The sequence below is a fragment of the Mixophyes fleayi genome, chromosome 2 (genome assembly GCF_038048845.1).
Source record: "Mixophyes fleayi isolate aMixFle1 chromosome 2, aMixFle1.hap1, whole genome shotgun sequence".
NCBI classification, from domain to species: domain Eukaryota; kingdom Metazoa; phylum Chordata; class Amphibia; order Anura; family Limnodynastidae; genus Mixophyes; species Mixophyes fleayi.
Window position 1 is genome coordinate 282917898 of NC_134403.1, and position 20841 is coordinate 282938738.

The 20841-nt window shown below is 39.8% G+C and overlaps 1 protein-coding gene across 1 annotated transcript in view; it reads right to left on the reverse strand.

The window, feature by feature from the left end:
* The window catches only part of PTPN22 (protein tyrosine phosphatase non-receptor type 22), a 110537-nt gene extending 94681 nt beyond the window's left edge, over positions 1-15856 (reverse strand). The window contains exon 1 of the mRNA XM_075196283.1: positions 15439-15856. Coding sequence (XP_075052384.1) covers positions 15439-15525 — 87 coding nt within the window. The 5' untranslated portion in view covers positions 15526-15856. The remainder of the gene's footprint in view (positions 1-15438) is intronic.
* Between the last annotated feature and the right edge of the window lie 4985 nt (positions 15857-20841).

A 20841-nucleotide genomic window follows, 5' to 3' on the forward strand; every position in this document is an offset into this window, starting at 1 on the left:
TCATTTTACCATCCATGTTTCTCTTATTCCCCTTCAATGCCTCTCTCATTCCCCTTCAATGCCTCTCTCATTGCATGCAGCCCCTGCATGCCTCTCTCATTCCCCTTCAATGCCTCTTTTATTCCCCTTCAATGCCTCTTTCATTCCTCTTCAATGCCTCTCTCATTGCATGCAACCCCTGCATGCCTCTCTCATTGCAGCCCTGTGTGCCTCTCTCTTTGCAGCCCTGCGTGTCTCTATTTTTGCAGCCCTGTGTGCCTCTCTCTTTGCAACCCCTGCCATGCCACCTTAATTGCAAACCCCGCCATTCCTCTCTCATTGCAGTCCCCACCGTTCATCTCTCATTGCTTCCCCCTCTGTGTCTCTCTCATTGCTGTCCCCAATGGGTCTCTCTCATTCTAGCCTCCTCTGTGTATCTCTCATTGCTGCCCCCTCCTTGTCTCTCTCATCGCACCCCCTTCTGTGTCTCTCTCATTCTAGCCTCTTCCGTGTCTCCCTCATTGCTACCCCTCCATGCCTCTCTCATTGCTGTCCCTTCATGTCTCTTTCATTGCAGTCCCCTCTGTGTCACTCTCATTCTAGCCTCCTCTATGTCTCTCTCTTTCTAGCCTCTTCCATGTCTCTCGCATTGCAGCCCTGCCGTGCCTCCTCTGTGTCTCTCATTGCTGCCTCTTCATGTCTCTCTCATTGTTGCCCCCTTCATGTCTTTCTTATTGCCCCCTCTGTGCCTCTCTTATTGCTGCACCCTCCATGTCTCTCTCATTAGGCCCACTGTGCATCTCTCCTTACTGCACCCTCCATGCAGCTTTCATTGCAGCCCTTTCAGTCTGTCTTATTGCTCCCTCTGTGTCTCTCTCATTGCAGGCCCCCCATAGGTCTCATTGTAGCCTTGCATGAAATGCTGATTGAGAGTTTTCAGTGTAATGAAAGGTGGTATTTGATTGGTTGTGAGAAACCAGTGATATATACCATTCTCTGCAGCACTGTAACACTAGGGAAGTGTACATTTAATTGGTACTACGGGCCTGATTCATTAAGGATCTTTACTTGAGAAGCTTCTTATTTCAGTCCCCTGGACAAAACCATGTTACAATGCAAGGGGTGCAAATTAGTATTTTGTTTTGCACATAAGTTAAATACTGACTGTTTTATCATGTAGCACACAAATATCAACTTTAAATTTCAGTGTACAAATAAGCTATCAAGTATTTGTGTGCTACATGAAAAAACAGTCAGTATTTAACTTATGTGCAAAACAAAATACTAATTTGCACCCCTTGCATTGTAACATGGTTTTGTCCAGAAGACTGAAATAAGAAGTTTCTCAAGTTAAGATCCTTAATGAATCAGGCCCCACATCTTGTTAGCTACTGTTTAAAACAGTGGTTTAACTGTCACAAAGATTCTGGGCATTCTGAGCCTAGTATTGCAAGCTATGGAAGCAATTTTGGTTTCTTGGGACTGAGGTTGAGAGGAGTGGTTGTCACATTTTTTGTAGGTGCCTGAATTCTTTTCTCATTTAATAGTTTTTAAAACATATTACCAAGGAATAGCCGGCTATCAAAGCAATATTTTGATCTAAAAAAAATTACCCAAGAAGAAGAATTGAGAAAGAATATAAATAAAGAAAATGTTCATGAACTGCCCTATGAAGGTATTGACCCGCTATCATAACCAGTAGAAATTTGAACATGGTAGACAGAATTTCTCACACAACAACGCCACGTTTGGATAACTACAACACTCATCACCTAATGTACCACTGCAAGGCAGAAATATCTCCTTTAATTTCATCCTAGAACTGATATCTAGACCATATGATCCCTGGATGGCTGGATTCAATGGTATACATCCCTTTCAAATTTTTTATCAATATTTGCCCTGTGGCATGTACATGGCATAAATTGAGCATCAAAATATTAGCATTCAAGTTTATGTCACCAGTGACTTTGGATTAAAACTTAGAAAATAATAATATCCTCATTAATGTAATATGTTAAATTAATCATGAGAGTAAGGAAACCCTGAGGCTGCCTTTATTATATGTGTCACTCTTGTATTTTTAAAGGCTTTTATAAAAGTGCCTAAAATGAATTTACATTTAGCACCTGGAAGACTTTAAATGCACCCCAATGAAAGTATAGGACATAACCGAAAATTCAAGTCCTTTTGCGGGGTACAATGGCTGCAGAGGCAGAACTAGTGAGCTGTGCCCCCAGTGCAGGTAGGTAGGGATTAGGGACCTGAGCCCCCCTACCCTCTGCATCTGCCATGCAGTGGGCCCCATTATTTCCATGGGCCCCTGGTTGAACTGCATCTGCTGCACCAATGGTAGTTCCACCTCTGAATGGCTGTGTCCTCTCCTGCAAAGCAGGGAATGCCATTGTGCCCCCTTCAACCCTTTATTTCATTTACATAACACTGTCCCACAAAACTTAATTCTGTTTGTGCATATGGTTGCAAAAGCATGTGCACTTATATCCATAATCCATACTCTGCAAGGAAAGCCCCCAATCCACCCAGCTCTTCCTATCAGCCATGCAACTGATTGACGTCCAGCAGATGCCTCCATTCTTATCGTGCAAATCTGTGAGTTTCCCCACAAACCAGCAGTTGTGCAAAACTAGTTACATGAAGTTGCAAAATAGCATTTGTGCTGCAGTGTTCTACTTTTGTGGTTTGTAGGTTTGTAAATGACCATTGCGGTAAGTTAGTTAAAAGCAAACCATTTAATTTGTTACATTGCAATAATATATTTTTTTTTTCTGTATAAGTTATTTTGTGCAATACAATTCAATAGAGCCACAAGTGGTACAACAGTCCATTAGCAGTTATATGCAACTCTACATACAATCACAATCTGACTTTTTGCAGATGATTTGTTATCTGTCACTATGGGTGTCAATGCTGTTTTCTGTTTGTAAATTATAGTCGTGAAATCAAAGTCTATGATGCCTGAATTTTAGCAGTATTAAACCATGAGGTTGTGAAACTGCCCTTAACAAGGTGTAGTTGATCATGGGACAAGGCTCTTTTGATTTTTTCTTTTTTAAACATATACAAAACAAAATTAAATACAGTTGTCCTTAGAAATGTTCAGTAAAAGAAATGGGCATATATGATCCTATATAGAAAACAGAATACTGCATCTACTTGTGCTTTAGTATAGCTGAATTTTGTTGTGTGCACATTTCTATGCCAAACAACAATTTGCATAATTTTGCCTGATACGTATCAACATCTCCAATTGCAAATTTGGGACAAAATAGGACACTGTGATCTGCACAAAAACCGTGCTCATACTTGATGTTTCAAAGCCATATCATGTCCATACCTGCTGCTTTCCAGGCTGTTAACACCCCTTTCGAGTGTCAGAAATTGTGACTTTTCCTGGAATCAGGATTGTTGGTTTCTGTGTGATGTACGCAGTTTGTCCTTGATGATATAGGGGGTTATATAGTGTCAGATGCAAGTCATGTGCAGCAGAAAAATTTACATCTCAGTCTGCCCTCAGACCTAGACGTCTCTCTCTCTTGCGCCTCACTATGCTTAGAGAGGTGGAACAAGAGATGCAGTGGGTTCGGTAGGTGTAAGCATAGAACAGTAAGGGTATGTTAACCCTCCTTACTTACTATACTGAGGAGGACGGAGCCATACATCCAGTGGCTGATCCAGGGGGGGGCGATCGCCCCCCCTAGCAGACACTTGCTGCCGACGGCTGCACACTATGTGCAGGTCCGTCCAGCCGTGACAGGCAGGGACAGTGTTCTGCCCGGCTGCTCTAAATGTGTTTAAAACACAATCAGAGCAGCCGGGCAGCACACTGTCCCTGCCTGTCACGGCTGGACGGACCTGCACATAGTGTGCAGCCGTCGGCAGCCTAAGATTTTAGAAAGGGGCGGGGCCTAGATCACCCCCCCTAAATCACCCCCCTAAATCCCCCCGGGTACAGTACTTTTCTAGATCCGCCCCTGCGTACATCTCGGCGTATCTTTTGCAGCTGCTTTTCCCCTGGTGTAAAATCTGTGCTGCTGATTATGAGACATATTTACTATTCTGAGTTAGACATATCGTAAGATACGTGTGACTCAAAATACTGAGTAAAGGACGGGAACAATTCACACTTACCTTGTTAGCATATATTGCGTGCAACTCTACATAAGGCCCATAGTCAGTGTTGCCCTCTGTGCTTTAACAAAGGGCACATCTCCTTTAAGTTTAATCAAAGTCATATCTAATCCTTCCTTGTCCTAACTGACATTTAAGCTCATTAAATTATTATTACTTTAATGTGAATGTTACAATATTTGTTTAACTCTCAATTATACATCAAATAAGTCATTGAAGTAAGAGAAAATGGTATTTCTTTAAACTTTCACATATATAAACAAATTATTTACATTTACTGTGTGTACTTTAAGTGCATGGATTGCTCTTTAGAAAAAATAAGTAAAAAAAACAAAATTAGTACTTGTGCTATATGCAAGCTCTACTACCAAATAGGAACACTAACAAAGTTGCTCTACTCTTGGTTAATTTAAATATGAACATTTAGCAAACCCTACAACATCTCTCTCTGGGGCATATTTATTAATTAATGGGTTTTGCCCCATTAATTATCTTCTGTCATCGCAATGATGACAGATGATTTCAGCACTCAACAGTCTTTTTGCATCTGACATGATATATATCAATTATTATGTCATTTTGTGTGTAGAATCCAAATATACCTTCGGAAATTTGATATAACATAAGGCTTTTGAGATATTTTGAAAAATTTAAATTCGAAAAGTATTTAATCACTGTAACTGCTTGGAAAGACTCCCTTCATCAATGTGTGCGTGTATTGATGTTAACGATTTAATGATTGAGTTTGGTGCTCAGAACAATGCTAGTGAGTGGCGACTGTTTATTGATCCCTCGAAGAGTAGTCTGAAAAAACTGTTACTCCATAATAGGAACAAACTCCCTTCAGTGCCTCTGGCCTATGCAGTGGACATGAAAGATACATATGAAAGTATGGCTGTGTTGTTGGATGGAATCTTTGTTGTGAATTAAAGGTAGTTGCACTGCTGTTAGGTTTGCAAGGTGGATTCACAAAGTACTGCTGTTGTCTGTGCTTATGGGACAGCAGAGACACTAGAATTCACTATATCACAAAGAAGTGGAGAGAGAAACCTATGTTGCTGGAAAATGTCAAGTACACTCCATTGGTTGAGCTTTATTAAATCATTTTATGTCCACTTCCCAGTAAGTTTGGTCTAATGAAGAATTTTGTGAAAGCTCTGATAGAGAAAGCCAGGCTTTTAGTTATCTGAAGGTACCATTTCTGAAGTTAAGAAAAGCAAATCTTACAGAAGGCATATTTGTAGTCCCCCAAATAAGGAAGCCGCTTTTGGATTAATTATTTAACGCTGAATTGATGATAAAATTGAGTCTGCTGATTGGTCTTCCATTAAAGACTGCTGTGCATGGAGTCTTAGGGAAGAGAAAACTATGTGTCCACCGTGAATGAAATATGAGACAACTACAAGAATATGGGTTGTAGAATGTCACTTAAAATTCACTTTTCACATTCCGATCTAGTCTTTGCCCTGGCATCCTGGGTAGTGTAAGTTATGAACAGGGGGAATGTTTTCACCAAGACATTCTGACAATGGAGCATCGCTACCAAGGACACTGGGACCCTGCAATGATGGGGGACTACTATGGTTCATTTTTGAGAGACCAATGAGACACTGTGCAAACGAGAAGCGTCAACATCCTATTCCCCTATAGCAAAGTTACTTTACATTTTATCTTTTATTAACAATTAATTTGAACTTTTAAGAGTTTCTGAAGTTTAGTTTCTGCAGTTTTATTGAGTAGTGTTTTTAGCAACCATTTATTAAAAAATCATCCTAGGCAAGTGCATCCGATAGGAGGCTGTCCCAGCAATGATTTCACTTACCTTAAAAGTCCCGTTCTCTGGCTCTCCTCTCCAGTCATGATGACAAAGTTGCTGTGACCTAAGATCATGCATTCGCATAGACATACTTGCGATAGTGACTGGAGGGGAGAACAGGTAAGCTTCGGTGAGGGACCCGAAGATCCCTCTACCACAATGCTCTCCCCATAGGATTCAGTAGCTAACGTCATCTTCAGATGGCATTAACCAGCGGACACAAGTTCAGAAACTCTTTGATTTTTAAACTTGTTAAATCACGCAAAATTGCACTACATAGAAACCCATGAGTACTGCTTTTGTGTCCGAGAATAGTGGGACCACAGCAGATATTGGTCCTGTTGGTAAATAACTGCCATACTTAAAAATGCGGTTATCAGATTTAAGGCTTAAAGATCTTTTAAAAAAAAAAATAGGCCCCTCTGTCACTACAAATGCAACTATAACACTTTTTAGCATACTGGGTGAAACATTAACTGCATATAGTATGGTAGATGTACACATAGTATTTGCCCCCATATTCTGTTGAGATATCCCATTATTTTTAATCATCATGATCATCAACATTTATTAATATATTTCCAGCAAGTTTCATAGCGCTTTACAATTGGATCATATTACTTATTTAACAAAAACATCATCTGTAATAACTGCATTACTCTTTCTGATGTTTGTTGGATGAAAAAGAACAATTTAAATTAATCATTTCTGTACTAAGGCTAGTGACACACAAGGGCCTTTAGTGATCATGCATCTCAGTACCCTGGAACCCGGTGATCATATTATTTGCATGTTGCTGGTGGTGTAATCACTGAGTTCCTGGCACATTAGACACAGTACCACTGATATTTTCTATACTTTCAATATTCTCTACACATCAATTGAGCATATGGGGATATGAATATAAAATTGTGTTCATCTAAATGAGTACAAATGTTTCATAAAGCCATGTTTCCACATTAATAGTTTATTACATTGTACTCTTATGGCTTCTAAAATATGTTCTGTGTATATGGTACACCCAGGTTAAAGGAAGTGGTAATTTTTAACATAAAAATCCCCTTGACATAATATTTATGGTCAATACTTTACCATACTTTTAAAAGTCCTGTTTTGAAACAAAAACTACAGGACAATAATATAGCTTCATGTTTTATAACAAAGAGGAACCTATCGGGTAATAAATCATCTTGCTGAGAGCGGGGGGGGGGGGGGGGGAAGGATTTTGAAAAGAGGTTTTCATCTTTGCCAAAATATTCATATCCTAGGTAAGTACATGCTCTACAAATACTAAATACAGTAAATCTAGCAAACATTGTATATACATCCTGTTTTGGAAAAAAACACTAATTACAATGCCCTAACAATGTGATGCAAGTGCAAGTGCTTGGGTGTTGAAGAAATGCAGAACAAAAGCCTCTCTTTATAACTGAATTTCAGACACCTGTATTCACACCTTGAGCTTACCTATTGAGAGAAAAAATGATTCCCACTTACACTTAAACACTTATTTTGGGTCACAGTTACATATTTGCTTCGGTTTTATATCATGTTATTTAATCACCTATAGCACAGATGTTTCTACGTTTTTCTGGGAGTCAAAATGCAATAAACCATTTTACAGGAATCTATTTTCGCTAATCACAATAAACCTGATGCTTCGGGAGACTGGCTTCTACAAAACAAATCACTGATTGAGGATTTCTATTGAGCCAGGCTCATATTGACAATTAAAGGCAGAGGACTTGCCTTTGAAGCCAAGGATGATGGACCCTAATAAAATATATTTGACTCAAGGAAGAAAGCTTTTATTGGGGTCATGTAGTGTCAAACATAAGTCTGATTCGTAAGTGCAAAATGCGATTGTCACACACCGGTCTCCGGGTATCTCCACTCGAGGATCGGCACATCTGCCCTCATCTTAATTCTACCCATAGTGCATGCTGTCCTGACAGCAGCAGTCTGCGTTTGTGCAACTGCCCCACCTGTGTTACCTGGCCTATCTGGCCATCGGTCAGTACTCTTTTATAAGGCTCCTCCTCTCACCTTTCAGTGCGGGTTCTTTGAGTCTTCACCTGGCCTGAAGCAGCTCCCTTCTCCCCGTTGTGTTCTATGCCCGCTACCTATCCTGTATGCACCGCTGGCCTCCGCTGATCCGTTCCACCTCCAAGTGGTAATAGCTGTGGTTCACCATCTGCTGCATATCCTGTGGGTCCCGCTGATCTCTGCCTACCTGTTCCACTCGTTAGTGGTAATCACTGTGATCAACGCCCGCTACCTATACCGCAAGCAATGCTGACCTCCGCTGATCCATTCCACCTCCAAGTGGTAATAGCTGTGGTTCACCGTCTGCTGCACATCCTCTATACCGCTGATCTCTGCTTACGCGATCCACTCGTTAGTGTTAATCGTTATGATCAACGCCCGCTACCAATTCTGCATGTACCGCTGATCTCCGCTGATCCGTTTCACCTCCTAGTGGGAATAGCTGTGGTTCATTGTCTGCTACATATCCTGTGTACCGCTGATCTCTGCTTACCTGTTCCACTCGTCAATGGTAATCGCTGTGATCAACGCCTGCTACCTATCCTGCACACACCGCTGACCTCCGCTGATCCGTTCCACTCCAAAGTGGTAATAGCTGTGGTTCAACGCCTGCTACCTATCCTGCACACACCGCTGACCTCCGCTGATCCATTCCACTCCGAAGTGGTAATAGCTGTGGTTCAACGCCTGCTGCATATCCTGGGTACCGCTGACCTCTGCCTGCTACCTCTCCGTGAATTGCCCTGTCCGGGGTCATCATCTCCTCCTCTCCAGTGTTCTACTAGAGACTCATGTACCTACCCTTCATTGGGTCCTATTCCTCTGTGTCAAGTTGCCTCTCAAAATTATCTCTCTGTTCTGTCTCACTGGGAACTTCCCTAGGGGGCCGCAACCTGCAGGGTGGAAGCCGCTAAGCCCAAAGCTCCTTGCAGGGATCTTTGGTGAATACCTTCCGTTCTGTTAGACTCCGTGCCTCTGGGTGAAGTCTAGCCAATACCAGTTGAGACAGAAGGATCTCACTCATCCTTCGTGCCCAACCTGACAGCGCTTTTACTTTCTGCGCATGTGCAATACAATGATTATGTTTCAGGACAGATCAAACTGAGACGAGGAGACCATGTAGTGATGATCATTTAATTAGGTCCCTGTACCATATTTAATAGCAGGCCTGATAAGAGTCTGTAGTGCTACTACTGTATAAACAGGTATCAAGATTCTGGATATTTACACTCTAGTGGCCATCAGAATAGGGTCTGCACTGGGTTCTGCATTGTATAGCTTACCAATAGGTCCTAGATTGTAACGTTTTCAGAAGGCTGGGCACTGCATTGTATCGTATAATAACCAGAACGGGTGCACCCTTTATTGCATAGTGACCCTTAGAATGCACCTTTTATTGCATATTAGTCACTAAATAATCTCTGTATTGCATAGTGATACTGGAATACATTCTCACGGTCAGTGTCTTTAATAGTAGACCTTTCAGTACTTCTGTGTATCTCCAGGCTATTATGAGTAAAACAGTGGTATTGACACAATTGTTTATGGAACATTTCAGCAGAATTTTTGTGATTAAAAAAACCTAAACTTTTGTGACACAAAAAGATATGTAACTAAAAAGCTTAATGTAGGACACCAACACAAAATTCTTCCGCCATAACCTATATTGTATGGTTTATCAGCAAGGGCTGCAAAGTTTATTTTTTGGAACAGAAGGGATCCACAGATATACAGCATAAAAGCTGTTCATACACAACTGACAAATATCCAGCTAGACAAAGTTGTGCCTGCAAGATTTTATTGTGACCGTCCGATTCCCTAAAAGGCTCCATAAACTATTTTGTATAAAATAATTTTGTAATAAATCCCAGCCTGCAAACATGCATTTGTGACAACTTTCCCATAACAAAATTGGACAGCACAGCTATACATTGTGTCGAAGTCAGCAAATTGGATAAAGTCATTTCAATTAAAATCGAGCAAACTTTGTTGTCTTTGTCTGAAAAGATGCGTACGGTACGCTACGGCGTAAAAGGGCACGCGTGGAAGGGCACGCTGCTACAACACGTGGCAACAACAGTAATTGGTCTTTTACCATACATTCGCACAAACACGCATACTTGTAAAATAGTACACATTAATGGTAGTTGCAACACATAGTCAGTTATGTCGAAATATAGTAGTATTTATGTGTTATAATATAAGTTATATGCACATTAGTGAAATATATGGAACAGGTTGAAGGAATCATATCATGTGTGGTATCATAATAAACCTCTTAACATTTGCTACTGTTTGGTTCACTCTGCGAAGGAATCGCAGAGTGCATACACAAGTTATGAATGGTAGGGAATTATGAACTACTTAAGACTAAGGAATCTTGTCGGGAAGAGCAGAGCATACCCCCTGGAGAGATGACCCCCTCCTTTGGATTCCTTAGGATGAACTAGCCAATGATTGACAACCCCTTGGACCTTCCTGAAACCTGGACCAATAGAAGCAAGCTATACCATCTTCATTGTATTACTGTATTTCTGTGTGCATATAAGCAGCAGCTTCACATCTAGTGTTCAGACATCTTGTCCCCAGACTTCAGGATTGAATGACTGCACACTGGATCCAGAGCGCCTGCGATGAGTAACGGCTGTACTTATTATTATTTCGCTTGAATTATTCTGCTACTTTTTGAGAATAAATCTTTGTGCTTTGGAAACACAAATCAAGGTTCGACAATCGTTATTGGTTTGCGACAATACACACATAACAATTGAATACAGAAGTGTTAATACTGTGAATTCAATCAACCATTACCTAATAAACAAACAATTTCTGACCAGTCTGAAATCACATGATACTCAAAAACAACAGGGATTTTTTGGTGTTGAATGTGGAAACAATCAGTAGCTATGCAAAAAAATAAAAATACCCTTGTTTTAAATGGGAATCACTGTTAAAATGTCTGTGTTCCTTGAAATGTATTTTAGTGTAAGTTTAAATTATTAAATTGTGCCACAGATGTGCTCATATGGAACCATTGCCAGACTTCTATATTGCAACGTTATCAAACTGCTATACAATAATTTACTATACCCTAAAATGATTATTAAAAAAGATTATACCTACCTCAGTGATTGACAGATATATTTATTCAGAAAAGTATAAAAATGTCTTTCCTATGAGCTCAGTCAATAATTTGAGCTAAATTAATAAATTGCTGTGTTTGCAGCGATTCATACTAGAGTAGGCAATTTAACCGTTATTTTGGCAGGTTACCTCTTAAATTAGAAGAAAGGAAAAAAATCATCAGAATAAACAATTTCCTATTATCTTTCAATTCCTTTTACATACATATAACTTGTCGTGAACTGGAACCCAATTAGATGTGTGCAAAGTAATATCAGGAATACTTAAATTTAAAAACTAACTTTTGAATGGTTCTATGAATACTTTTGTAAGCAGGAGCTGGATCGTTAACTACACATGACCATACTGAAAATGAGCCCTTGCAGAGCCTATAATAAAAAAGGTGATTATCTCTACCTTTCGTTTTCAAAGAAATATAAACAAAACCCTCATTTGGAAAAGTCAATAATCTCTGATGTTCAATAAATATAAAAAAATAGATAATTGTTCAGATTAAAGTACGCCAACCTCTATTCTAAACTACAATCTAGAGTATAGGTGTGAACTGGCACTGACAAAAAAATGAGGACACATGACATTAGGTTGCAAACTTAAATTCTTTTAATCAAAATCTGAACAAAGTTTTTATTAACCTTAATTTCTACGCTAATTCTAATGCAATTTCTACTCTTAATAATTAGTCCTAACCCTAGACTTAACATAAATTGTAAACTAGAGACAAAGGAAGTTCCAGTAAAATTTTGCGCAATAAGTATTTTGCGATTGCAAAGGCCTTTTAGCAGAGGTGCAAATATAGTGCTGTTCTTTCCACTGTGAACTGTAAAAGCAGAATCTTTTGCATTGGTAAAGCAGCCAGCCAATCAGATCAGCTGAAATAAGGGATCTACAACAAGTGCAGGAATGAAGGGAGGAAGGCGCTATCAATTTAAAAAAAGACAGTAGTAGGGATTAAAAATGATAATTCACTATTACAAAGAACAGGACAATTGTCACAACAAATAGAATAGGTCATAGAAATGTGAGGTTAGCATACAAACGACAATAATGCCTTTACTCCCTACTTTTAATACAAGTTTTTTTTTTTTATAGAAACTATACTTTTATAAGAGGCTGCTTTGGATAATGTTATGATTGCTGTTATAAATTGTGTAGCAGTTCAAACTTATGCTTATGCACCCTACATTTGGGACACTCCTTGTGTCATGAAATTTTCCCAGGTCATAAAATTCACCACATGCTTTGTTTTGGGTGTCAGCTAAAATAAAACAGTTACAACATCATATGTTCCCACTTTTGATGTCAGCTTAACAGCATCAATGCTGTAAATTCAACTCAGGAAAAATATAATACAGAGTTTTTATTTAGAACTTAAATTGCTGCAATGCTATAACATTGCCTTATTGGATAAGGGGCACATCCTTATTTTTGCCCAGGGCAACATTTCATCAGAAGCCGGCCGTGTCAGTATAATAATATAGATAATGGTAATGCTAAGTAATGTGCATTACAAAAATAGGTGACTGCATTGTAATTTATTGTATACACCCACAAAAAACGTTCCTTGTATTTGTTGTCAATCTTAGTCACCTGTATTGTTACTGCCTGCTGTTATAAATAAAAACGTTTTTAAAAATAGGCTTTATAAGTAGCAAACTGCAAGAGCTAGATTTACTAAGCTGCGGGTTTGAAAAAGTGGGGATGTTGCCTATAGCAACCAATCAGATTCTAGCTGTCATTTTGTAGAAGGTAATAAATAAATGAAAGCTAGATTCTGATTGGTTGCTATAGGCAACATCCCCACTTTTTCAAACCCGCAGGTTAGTAAATCTAGCCCTGAATGTTTTATCAATCTGCCATTCTTCTTATGTATCATCAAAGTGAGAAAACAAATCTGCTCACTAGCTATTCTTCTGAGCATAATGTTTTCTTCATGTTTGGGTTTGTGCCCTGATTAATGTCATCTGACATCGGAGCAAGGGAGTGAATATATCTGTACACAGCTTTATATTGATGTCATGGGAAAAACTGATCTCCTCGCTTAACCCCACGGATGCTGCTGCAAGGAGCAAACTGCTGAAGTACAAGTGATATTAATATCAGTACTTGAGGTCAGAACCTTTAAAAAAACATTCTCTATAAAGATTTGCTTTATATATTCAATGATAACCAGAGTTAATGAAAAATAAAAAATGTATGTATGCGTAATGTATTTAAAATTTTGCTTACAACATTTGATTTTACACAGTTTTTAAAATCAGCATATCAAGGGCCGCTGGTTCTAATTTGGTTGACATACACTTTATGGCGTTAATAGAAGAGTAAATTCAAGGTAAAATATACCTGCCACACACACATACAGGTCATTGTGTATAAGGAGATTGAGGATACTCCGCACTTCAAAATCTCACATACTCATCTGTATGTGAAAATATTAATTGTATATTTTATAGATACTTAAGCACAGATGTTAATGCCACTTGGGGGTAAATGTATCAATATGCGGGTTCTTCAACACCCGCGCGTTCAGCCTCTTCCGCGATTAAATTTCAAGCAGCGCTGCATTGTAAAGGGAAGTTAACCCTTTACAATGCAGCGCCGCTTGAAATTTAATCGGCTGAACACGCGGGTGTTGAAGAACCCGCATATTAATACATTTACCCCTTGGTCTCATAAACTCAACTAACTGCTAAAGACACACAGATCTTCTGAATACAAAACAAGAGAAACAAAATTTTAATTATTATATACGTAATTATTAGATACGTTTTTCTAACAATATTTTTTCTCATTATAAATGCATCTTTTCCTATAGAAGAGCTGAGGTTCATTTTCAAATAGTATAACTCTTTAAAAGGTGTATTGTTTTACTTACATGTAAACAGTAAATCTTTTTTTTAATATGATTTATGACACACTTTACCCATCCATTTAATTAGACTATAAGTTGTTTGGGACAGGAACCACTTTTCTATTTTATAGGATTGTTCCCGATGCCTTCAGACTTTCATTATGACTTGAAGCCATTAACAAGACAAAAAAAAATGAGCAGCAGTTTAGGAGTAAAGCTGAAAAGTTTAAATGAAAGTAAAGGTTATAAAAGGGAAAAAGGGTTGCACAGTGGGCCTTTCATATTTTTACATCTCCACTCAAACGTAGGCAAATTAGTATACAGAGGTGTCTCCCAAGAGCAGAGGGTTAACGAGCACCATGAAATGTGCTGAGCGGAACATGTAGGCAAGCGGTGGGCAACAGGGGCCCTAGGGCCCCAGCTGCTTCTAGCTTTTTTTTTTTTTACCAGATTTGTTTGTTAGAGTTTGTAACACTTGTTTAAAATCCCTGCTAATATATTATTACAGATAGGTAATTGTAAAGTGCTACGGAATTTGCTGGCGCTATATAAATAAATGTTGATGATGTTGATGATGATGATGATGAGATAGGTATCTCTTTCTTTGATTAAATGCATTATTTTAGCTTATTACTGAGATTAAGGATATGTGCGGACCTTTTGAAGGTTAGGAGTCTGCACCATGTATCCCCCGAAATGTATCAGGTTGCCCATCACTGAACTAGGGGCACCAGTGCTGTATGTGATGCCACGTACATTGTGTGGCATCACATAAATGGACTTTTACATATCAAATTACTCCAGTAAACACAGTACAGATTTAAATTACTCTAGGCTAGATTTACTAAACTGCGGGTTTGAAAAAGTGGAGATGTTGCCTATAGCAACCAATCAGATTCTAGCTGTCATTTTGTAAAATGCACTAAATAAATGATAACTAGAATCTGATTGGTTGCTATAGGAAACATCTCCACTTTTTCATACCTGCAGTTTAGTAAATATACCCCTAAGTAGCTTTACTAAACCTTGTAAAAAGGAAAGGTGGAGATATTCCCCATAGTAACCATTCAGATTCTAGAATGTACTAGATAAATGATAAAGTCGACTAACAGGCCTGTTTGACAAGTGTCTGTACGATATATAGAACCTGATGTATGAATCAACTGTTCTTTAGATTCTTATGTTGTCTCCTCTAACTTTTCTTCAATGTTAGTTCACATACCACATACTTCCTGGCTTACAGCTTTCTCGTACAGCACAGATATTGAGTGTTTTCTCCATATGCAATTGCAAACATAGTAAATGTGACTAAATATCAATTCATTGTTAAAATATTCACTTCCAATTATTAACAGAGTATCAGGTATACTTAAACAAAAAAGTAAGTTATGTACTATATAGGAAATAAAGACTAATCTTACCAATAACAGTAGTTTGAATTGAAAAACAGACTTACCATGAAATCATTGGCAAACTCATCCGACCTTTCTTTCTTCTTTTGGTAATTATCAAGATAAAGCTGTAGAACTTCCCTCTGCTCCATCTTGTGAGGCCAGCAATGAATATAGTCACATTAAGCAGATGTTTAATGAGACCACCAGGCAGAAGCGAGGAGTGTGGTTAACAAACATTACGGCAAAAGAAAGAAACAAGTATAAACTTTTAAGCGGAAGCTATTACTGACAGCTACTTGTGGTCAAGATAAAACCAGACACTAACTGGGTCCTATAGCCTTCCACTTTTTTTTTTACAGGGTAAGCAACAAGATTTGCTGTGCTAAAACATCAACTTTTTAGCTTTGTGCTAGAGAATGTTCAGTGTTATACTGATCTAAATGTGTTTTATACTGTAGCTGTGAGAACACACATCCCACTGAGGGCTGCACAAACTCTTTATATGACTCTGCTGTGACAATATCTTGTTACCTCTTCCTCTGTCTCATAAACAATGTGTTCTTTGTTGATGCAGATCATGAAGTTGCTTTTTTGGATATACACAAGAGCTATTTTAGTGCTGTAATACAGTAACATAATAGATGAGTATAGTCTTTATTCAGGTTGGCCCTCCGTGACACTTTAGTTAATGTGTTAATGTAATACCATTCTTGTATCTATGCAGATATATATATATATATATATATATATATATATATATATATATATATATATATATATATTGTAAGCTTGCGAGCAGGGCCTTCTCACCTCTTTGTCTGTTTTACCCAGTTTGTTTATTAGTTTATTATGTTTGTCTCCAATTGTAAAGCGCTACGGAATATGTTGGCGCTATATAAATAAATGATGATGACGATGATATATTGTAACAAAGGCACCCTTCTTGTGGCACTATTGACACCTTCTTTTGCAAGAACACCCAGCAGATAGCAGATATCAGCAACTTCTTGTTGCAAATGAAAATGACGGTTTATTGTTACATCACAATAGCACATCAAAACGTTAGCATGACACCAGGCAACCTACATCTGACTGTACGGTAGTTCCCTAGCTACCAGCCGGCCACTAATTGGCATCGGTTGCCCTGCACAATTGTACAGTACAGGTCTTTATATATTCGAGACTCCTCCCACAGGCTTGGGTGACTGACAGGAGACACTACCACCTTGTCTTTAAAGGAAGTCTACTCAGGTGCTCTGTAAGGCCTATTCAGTACAGACAGCTCTGCTGTTAGCTGTGGAAATAAACACTTTAAAGCATGTAAGTAAATCACATGTTACATTTACTTTATCACATGTCTCAGACCTGTATATAACTGAACATAAGCACAGTGCTGTATGACTTGGTCTGCAGCCCTCTACCTGCAGACTGTTAGCTCCATAGCTAATTGCACTCTGAGAGGCCTGTGGCCAGCCACTTCCATTGCCACAATATATATATATATATATATATATATATATATATATATATATATGCTTAGTGGCGTCTGTCTGTCTGTCTGTCTGTGTGTGAAAAAAAAAAACAAGTTGCAGCGCCACCTGCTGGGCAGAGTTATACACTGACCTACTAAATTCTTAGTGTGTGTGGGGAAAAAAATTCAAAAAGGGCTGAAATTTGGTAGGGCTCAAACTCATTTTCGTGAGGTAATTTTACCTCATGAACACACATGTGTAGAGGCGTGTGTTAGTGTGTGTGTGTGTGTGTGTGTAAAAAAATATTTTCTCAGAAAGGGCTCATCCAATTGACCTGAAATTTGGTATACTGACATTATTTGAAAAAAAATTAGAATAGTCAAGTCAGTTAACTTCCATCATCCCCCCTTCCCCCCGTGGGAGGGGTAGTAAAGGCTAAATTTACGAGTTGAGGGGTCAAACTCATTTTCGTGAGGTAATTTTACCTCATGAACACACATTAAAAAGGCCGCTTGCGTCGGGAACTAACGCTCTTCCCCTGAGGAGGCCTGGGCTCGGTCCAAATGCATGACAAGAACCTTTTTAAGACCTTAAGTAGCTTGATTTGACTAGAATGCATGAGTATCATGCACGGGTTAACTTGTATATATATATATATATATATATCCATAGATACAAGAATATATATATATATATATATATATATATATATATATATATATATATATATATTAAATATACAGACACACACATCTAGCAAATATCTCCAATGATCTTTCATTGGCTACTGCAGTACTGGGTGGTAGACCAGCTTACAATAACACAGGCTGATAAATGCACTGCGGACCAGAGGGTTTGTGAGTAGTTAACACCAGATATAGATCACTTTCTGTATTATTTTTATTATTATCTGTAATTTATAAGGCACCACATAGGGTCCGCAGCTCCCTACATGACATATACAGAAAACAGTGACCCATGACACAACATGATACATAAAGAACAGAATATGAAGAGCAAAAATATATAAATATATATACACACAGGTAACATGGTAATGCAAATCAAATTATTTCTGGGACACTGAGTGAAAGTGATGGTAGAAATCAGCGAGAAGTAGGCCAAAAACAGGGTTAGAGTAGCAGGTCAAGAGGTACAGAGGGTGATAGAATTGTAAAAGGAGCACACAAGGAAAAAGGGCCCTGCTCTTGAGAGCTTACATCAAGTGAGAGTGAGGAGTTTAAATTAAATTCTGTAGGCCATGGGGTGACTGCTGGAGGGAGACAGCTGAGATAGAGTGGCAGGATAGAAAAATGAGGCGGGCATCAGCATTGAGGATAGACTTAAAAGGATCAAGGTGAGAATCAGGTCGGCCAGAGAGAAGGAGGTTACAGTAGTCAAGGCGAGAGATTACAAGCGAGTGAACAAGGGTTTTTGTGGCTTCCATGGTGAGAAAGGGGCGTATCTTGGATATATTCCGAAGGTGTAAGTAGCAGGATTTGAGAGGGACAGAATGTGATGTTTGAAGGAGAGGGAGGAATCAAGGATGACCCCAAGGCATCGGACTTGAGGGACAGAAACGAGGGTAGTGTTCTTAACAGAAATAGAGAGGGGGGAGGTGGCAGAGTCCTGGAAGGGGGGAAGATGATAACTTTAATCTTGGAAATATTGAGTTTAAGGAAGTGCTGGGACATCCAAGATGAGATGGCCGAGAGACAGCAGGAGACACGCGACAGAAGGGAAGGGATGAGGTCAGGGGATGAAAGATAAATTTGGGTATCATCAGCATAGAGGTGATACTGGAGGCCAAAGGAGTGGATGAGGACATCAAGGGAGGAGGTGTAGAGGGAGAAAAGCAGGGGGCCAAGAACAGAACCTTGGGGAATGCCAACAGGTAAGGGAAGAGGGGGGGATGTGGAGTCATATGTAGAGACTGAGGAGGAACGTTTGGTGAGGTTAGAGGAAAACCAGGAGAGGACAGTATTGCAGAGGCCTATAGATTTGAGAGTTTGCAAAAGGAGTCAATGGTATTGAAGGCAGCAGAGAAGTCAAGAAGGATAGGAAGGGAGTAGTGTCTTGGATTTAGCGAGGAGAAGGTCAATAGTGACCTTAGTGGGGGTAGTTTCGGTGGAGTGGAGGGGGCGAAAACCGGATCGGATACGCTTGTAGACAACCAGTTCAAGGAGTTTGGAGGCAAAAGGAAGAAGCATAATAGGCCATAATTAGAGAGAGAGGCGGGATCAAGGTATGGTTTCCTGAGTATAGGGGAGACAAGAGCATGTTTAAAAGAGGAGAGGAAGATTCCAGAGTAGAGGGATAGGTTGAGGAGGTGGGCAAGGTGGAAGCAGACCTCAAGAGAGAGGGAGCGGAGGAAGGGGGGGATTGGGTCCTGTGGGCAATTGGAGGGGGATGAGGAAGAGAGAAAGGTATGGACTTCAACTACAGATACCAGAGTGAAGGTAGAGAAGGAGGGTGAGCTAGCAAGTGGGAAGGGGAGAAAAGAGATAGCAGCCACATAGGAGGATGGGAAGGGGGACAGAGTGGACAGGGAGAGAGTGGTGTAAGAAGGGACTGCTGGGAGATATCATGACATATTGAATCATCCTTGGAGGTGAAATGGGTAGCAAAGTCGACAGCAGAGAGTGTGGGGGAAGTGGGAGAGGGGGAGGAGAGGGGAGGGAGATGAAGGTGGCAAAAAGCAGATGGGGATGGATGATTGGGAAGAAGTGAGAGCTTTAAATAAGGATTCTTTAGAGAGCAATAGTGCTGAACTGTAAGACGCAAGCATGAACTTGAAGTGGAGGAAGTCAGCATGAGTGCATGACTTTCTCCAGAGCCGTTTTGCACTGCAGGAGCATTTTTGAAGACAGCGGGTAAGTTTTGAGTGCCACTGTTGAGGCAGGGACCGACAAAGCTTGATGGTGACAGCCGGGGTCATGTGCAGTGGTAAGAGTGTGATTGAAAAGGAGACAGCCTCATCAGGGCAAGAAAGAGTGGTGATTGGGGAGAGGAGCAAGCCCAAGTAGGAGGAGGATGTGGTAGGATCAACTGTGTCAAGATTATGCCTGGTGAGAGATGGGGACAGTGAGAGGGGTGGAGAGATGGTGGTCCAAGGGAGGAAAAGGTGAATTAATGAGGTTGGAGACAGTACCGAGGTGTGAAAAACCCAGATCAAGGGAGTGGCCACTGCGGTGGGAGATAGAGGAGATCCATTGAGAGAGACCAAGGGAGGAGGAGAGGGAGAGAAGTTTGGAGGCAGTCTGAAGGATTGTCTATAGGGATATTAAAATCCCGCAAGATGAGGGAGGAAAGGTCAGAGGAGAGAAAGTGAGGGAGCCTGCTGGCAAAGTGATCAAAATATTGAGACACATAACCAGGAGGACAGTAGATTACAGCAACACGGAGGTGGACTTGGTGGAATAGGGGAATAGAGTGTACCTCAAAGGAATAAAAAGAGATTATTTCTGGGAGAAGAACTCGAAAAGAGCAGCAGGAGGAGAAAAGTATGCCGATGTCACCAGCTTGCCGGTCCCCAGGTTTGTGGGAGAGGTAGTGTCCTCAGGGGATAGCCAGGTTTCTGTGATGTCAAGCAGTTTGAAGGATTTAGAGATAAACAGATCATGGATAGAGATCATTTTGTTACAGACTGACCTGGCATTCCAGAAACCAGAGACCACAGGATAGAGGTATATTAAACACAGGATATGGCTCATCTTCTGTATACTGGCCACCAGATATTGCATAGCTTTGTGCTGTTGAATCTGTTTTTTATTGAAGGTTATAAAAACATACAGATATTATGTGTGCAAACACTGTAAACAAAAATAGCAAATAACATAGGCATAATCTTCCCATTTCTCTATGTATTAACATACATAATTGGGTGTATGGACCACATGGGTTTTGAATGGCAGGTTGGAGGGAATGTGATCCTCAGGGATTTGTGTTGAAAAGGCCTGCCTAAGAACCTGCCGAACTGTAATTGTATTCATA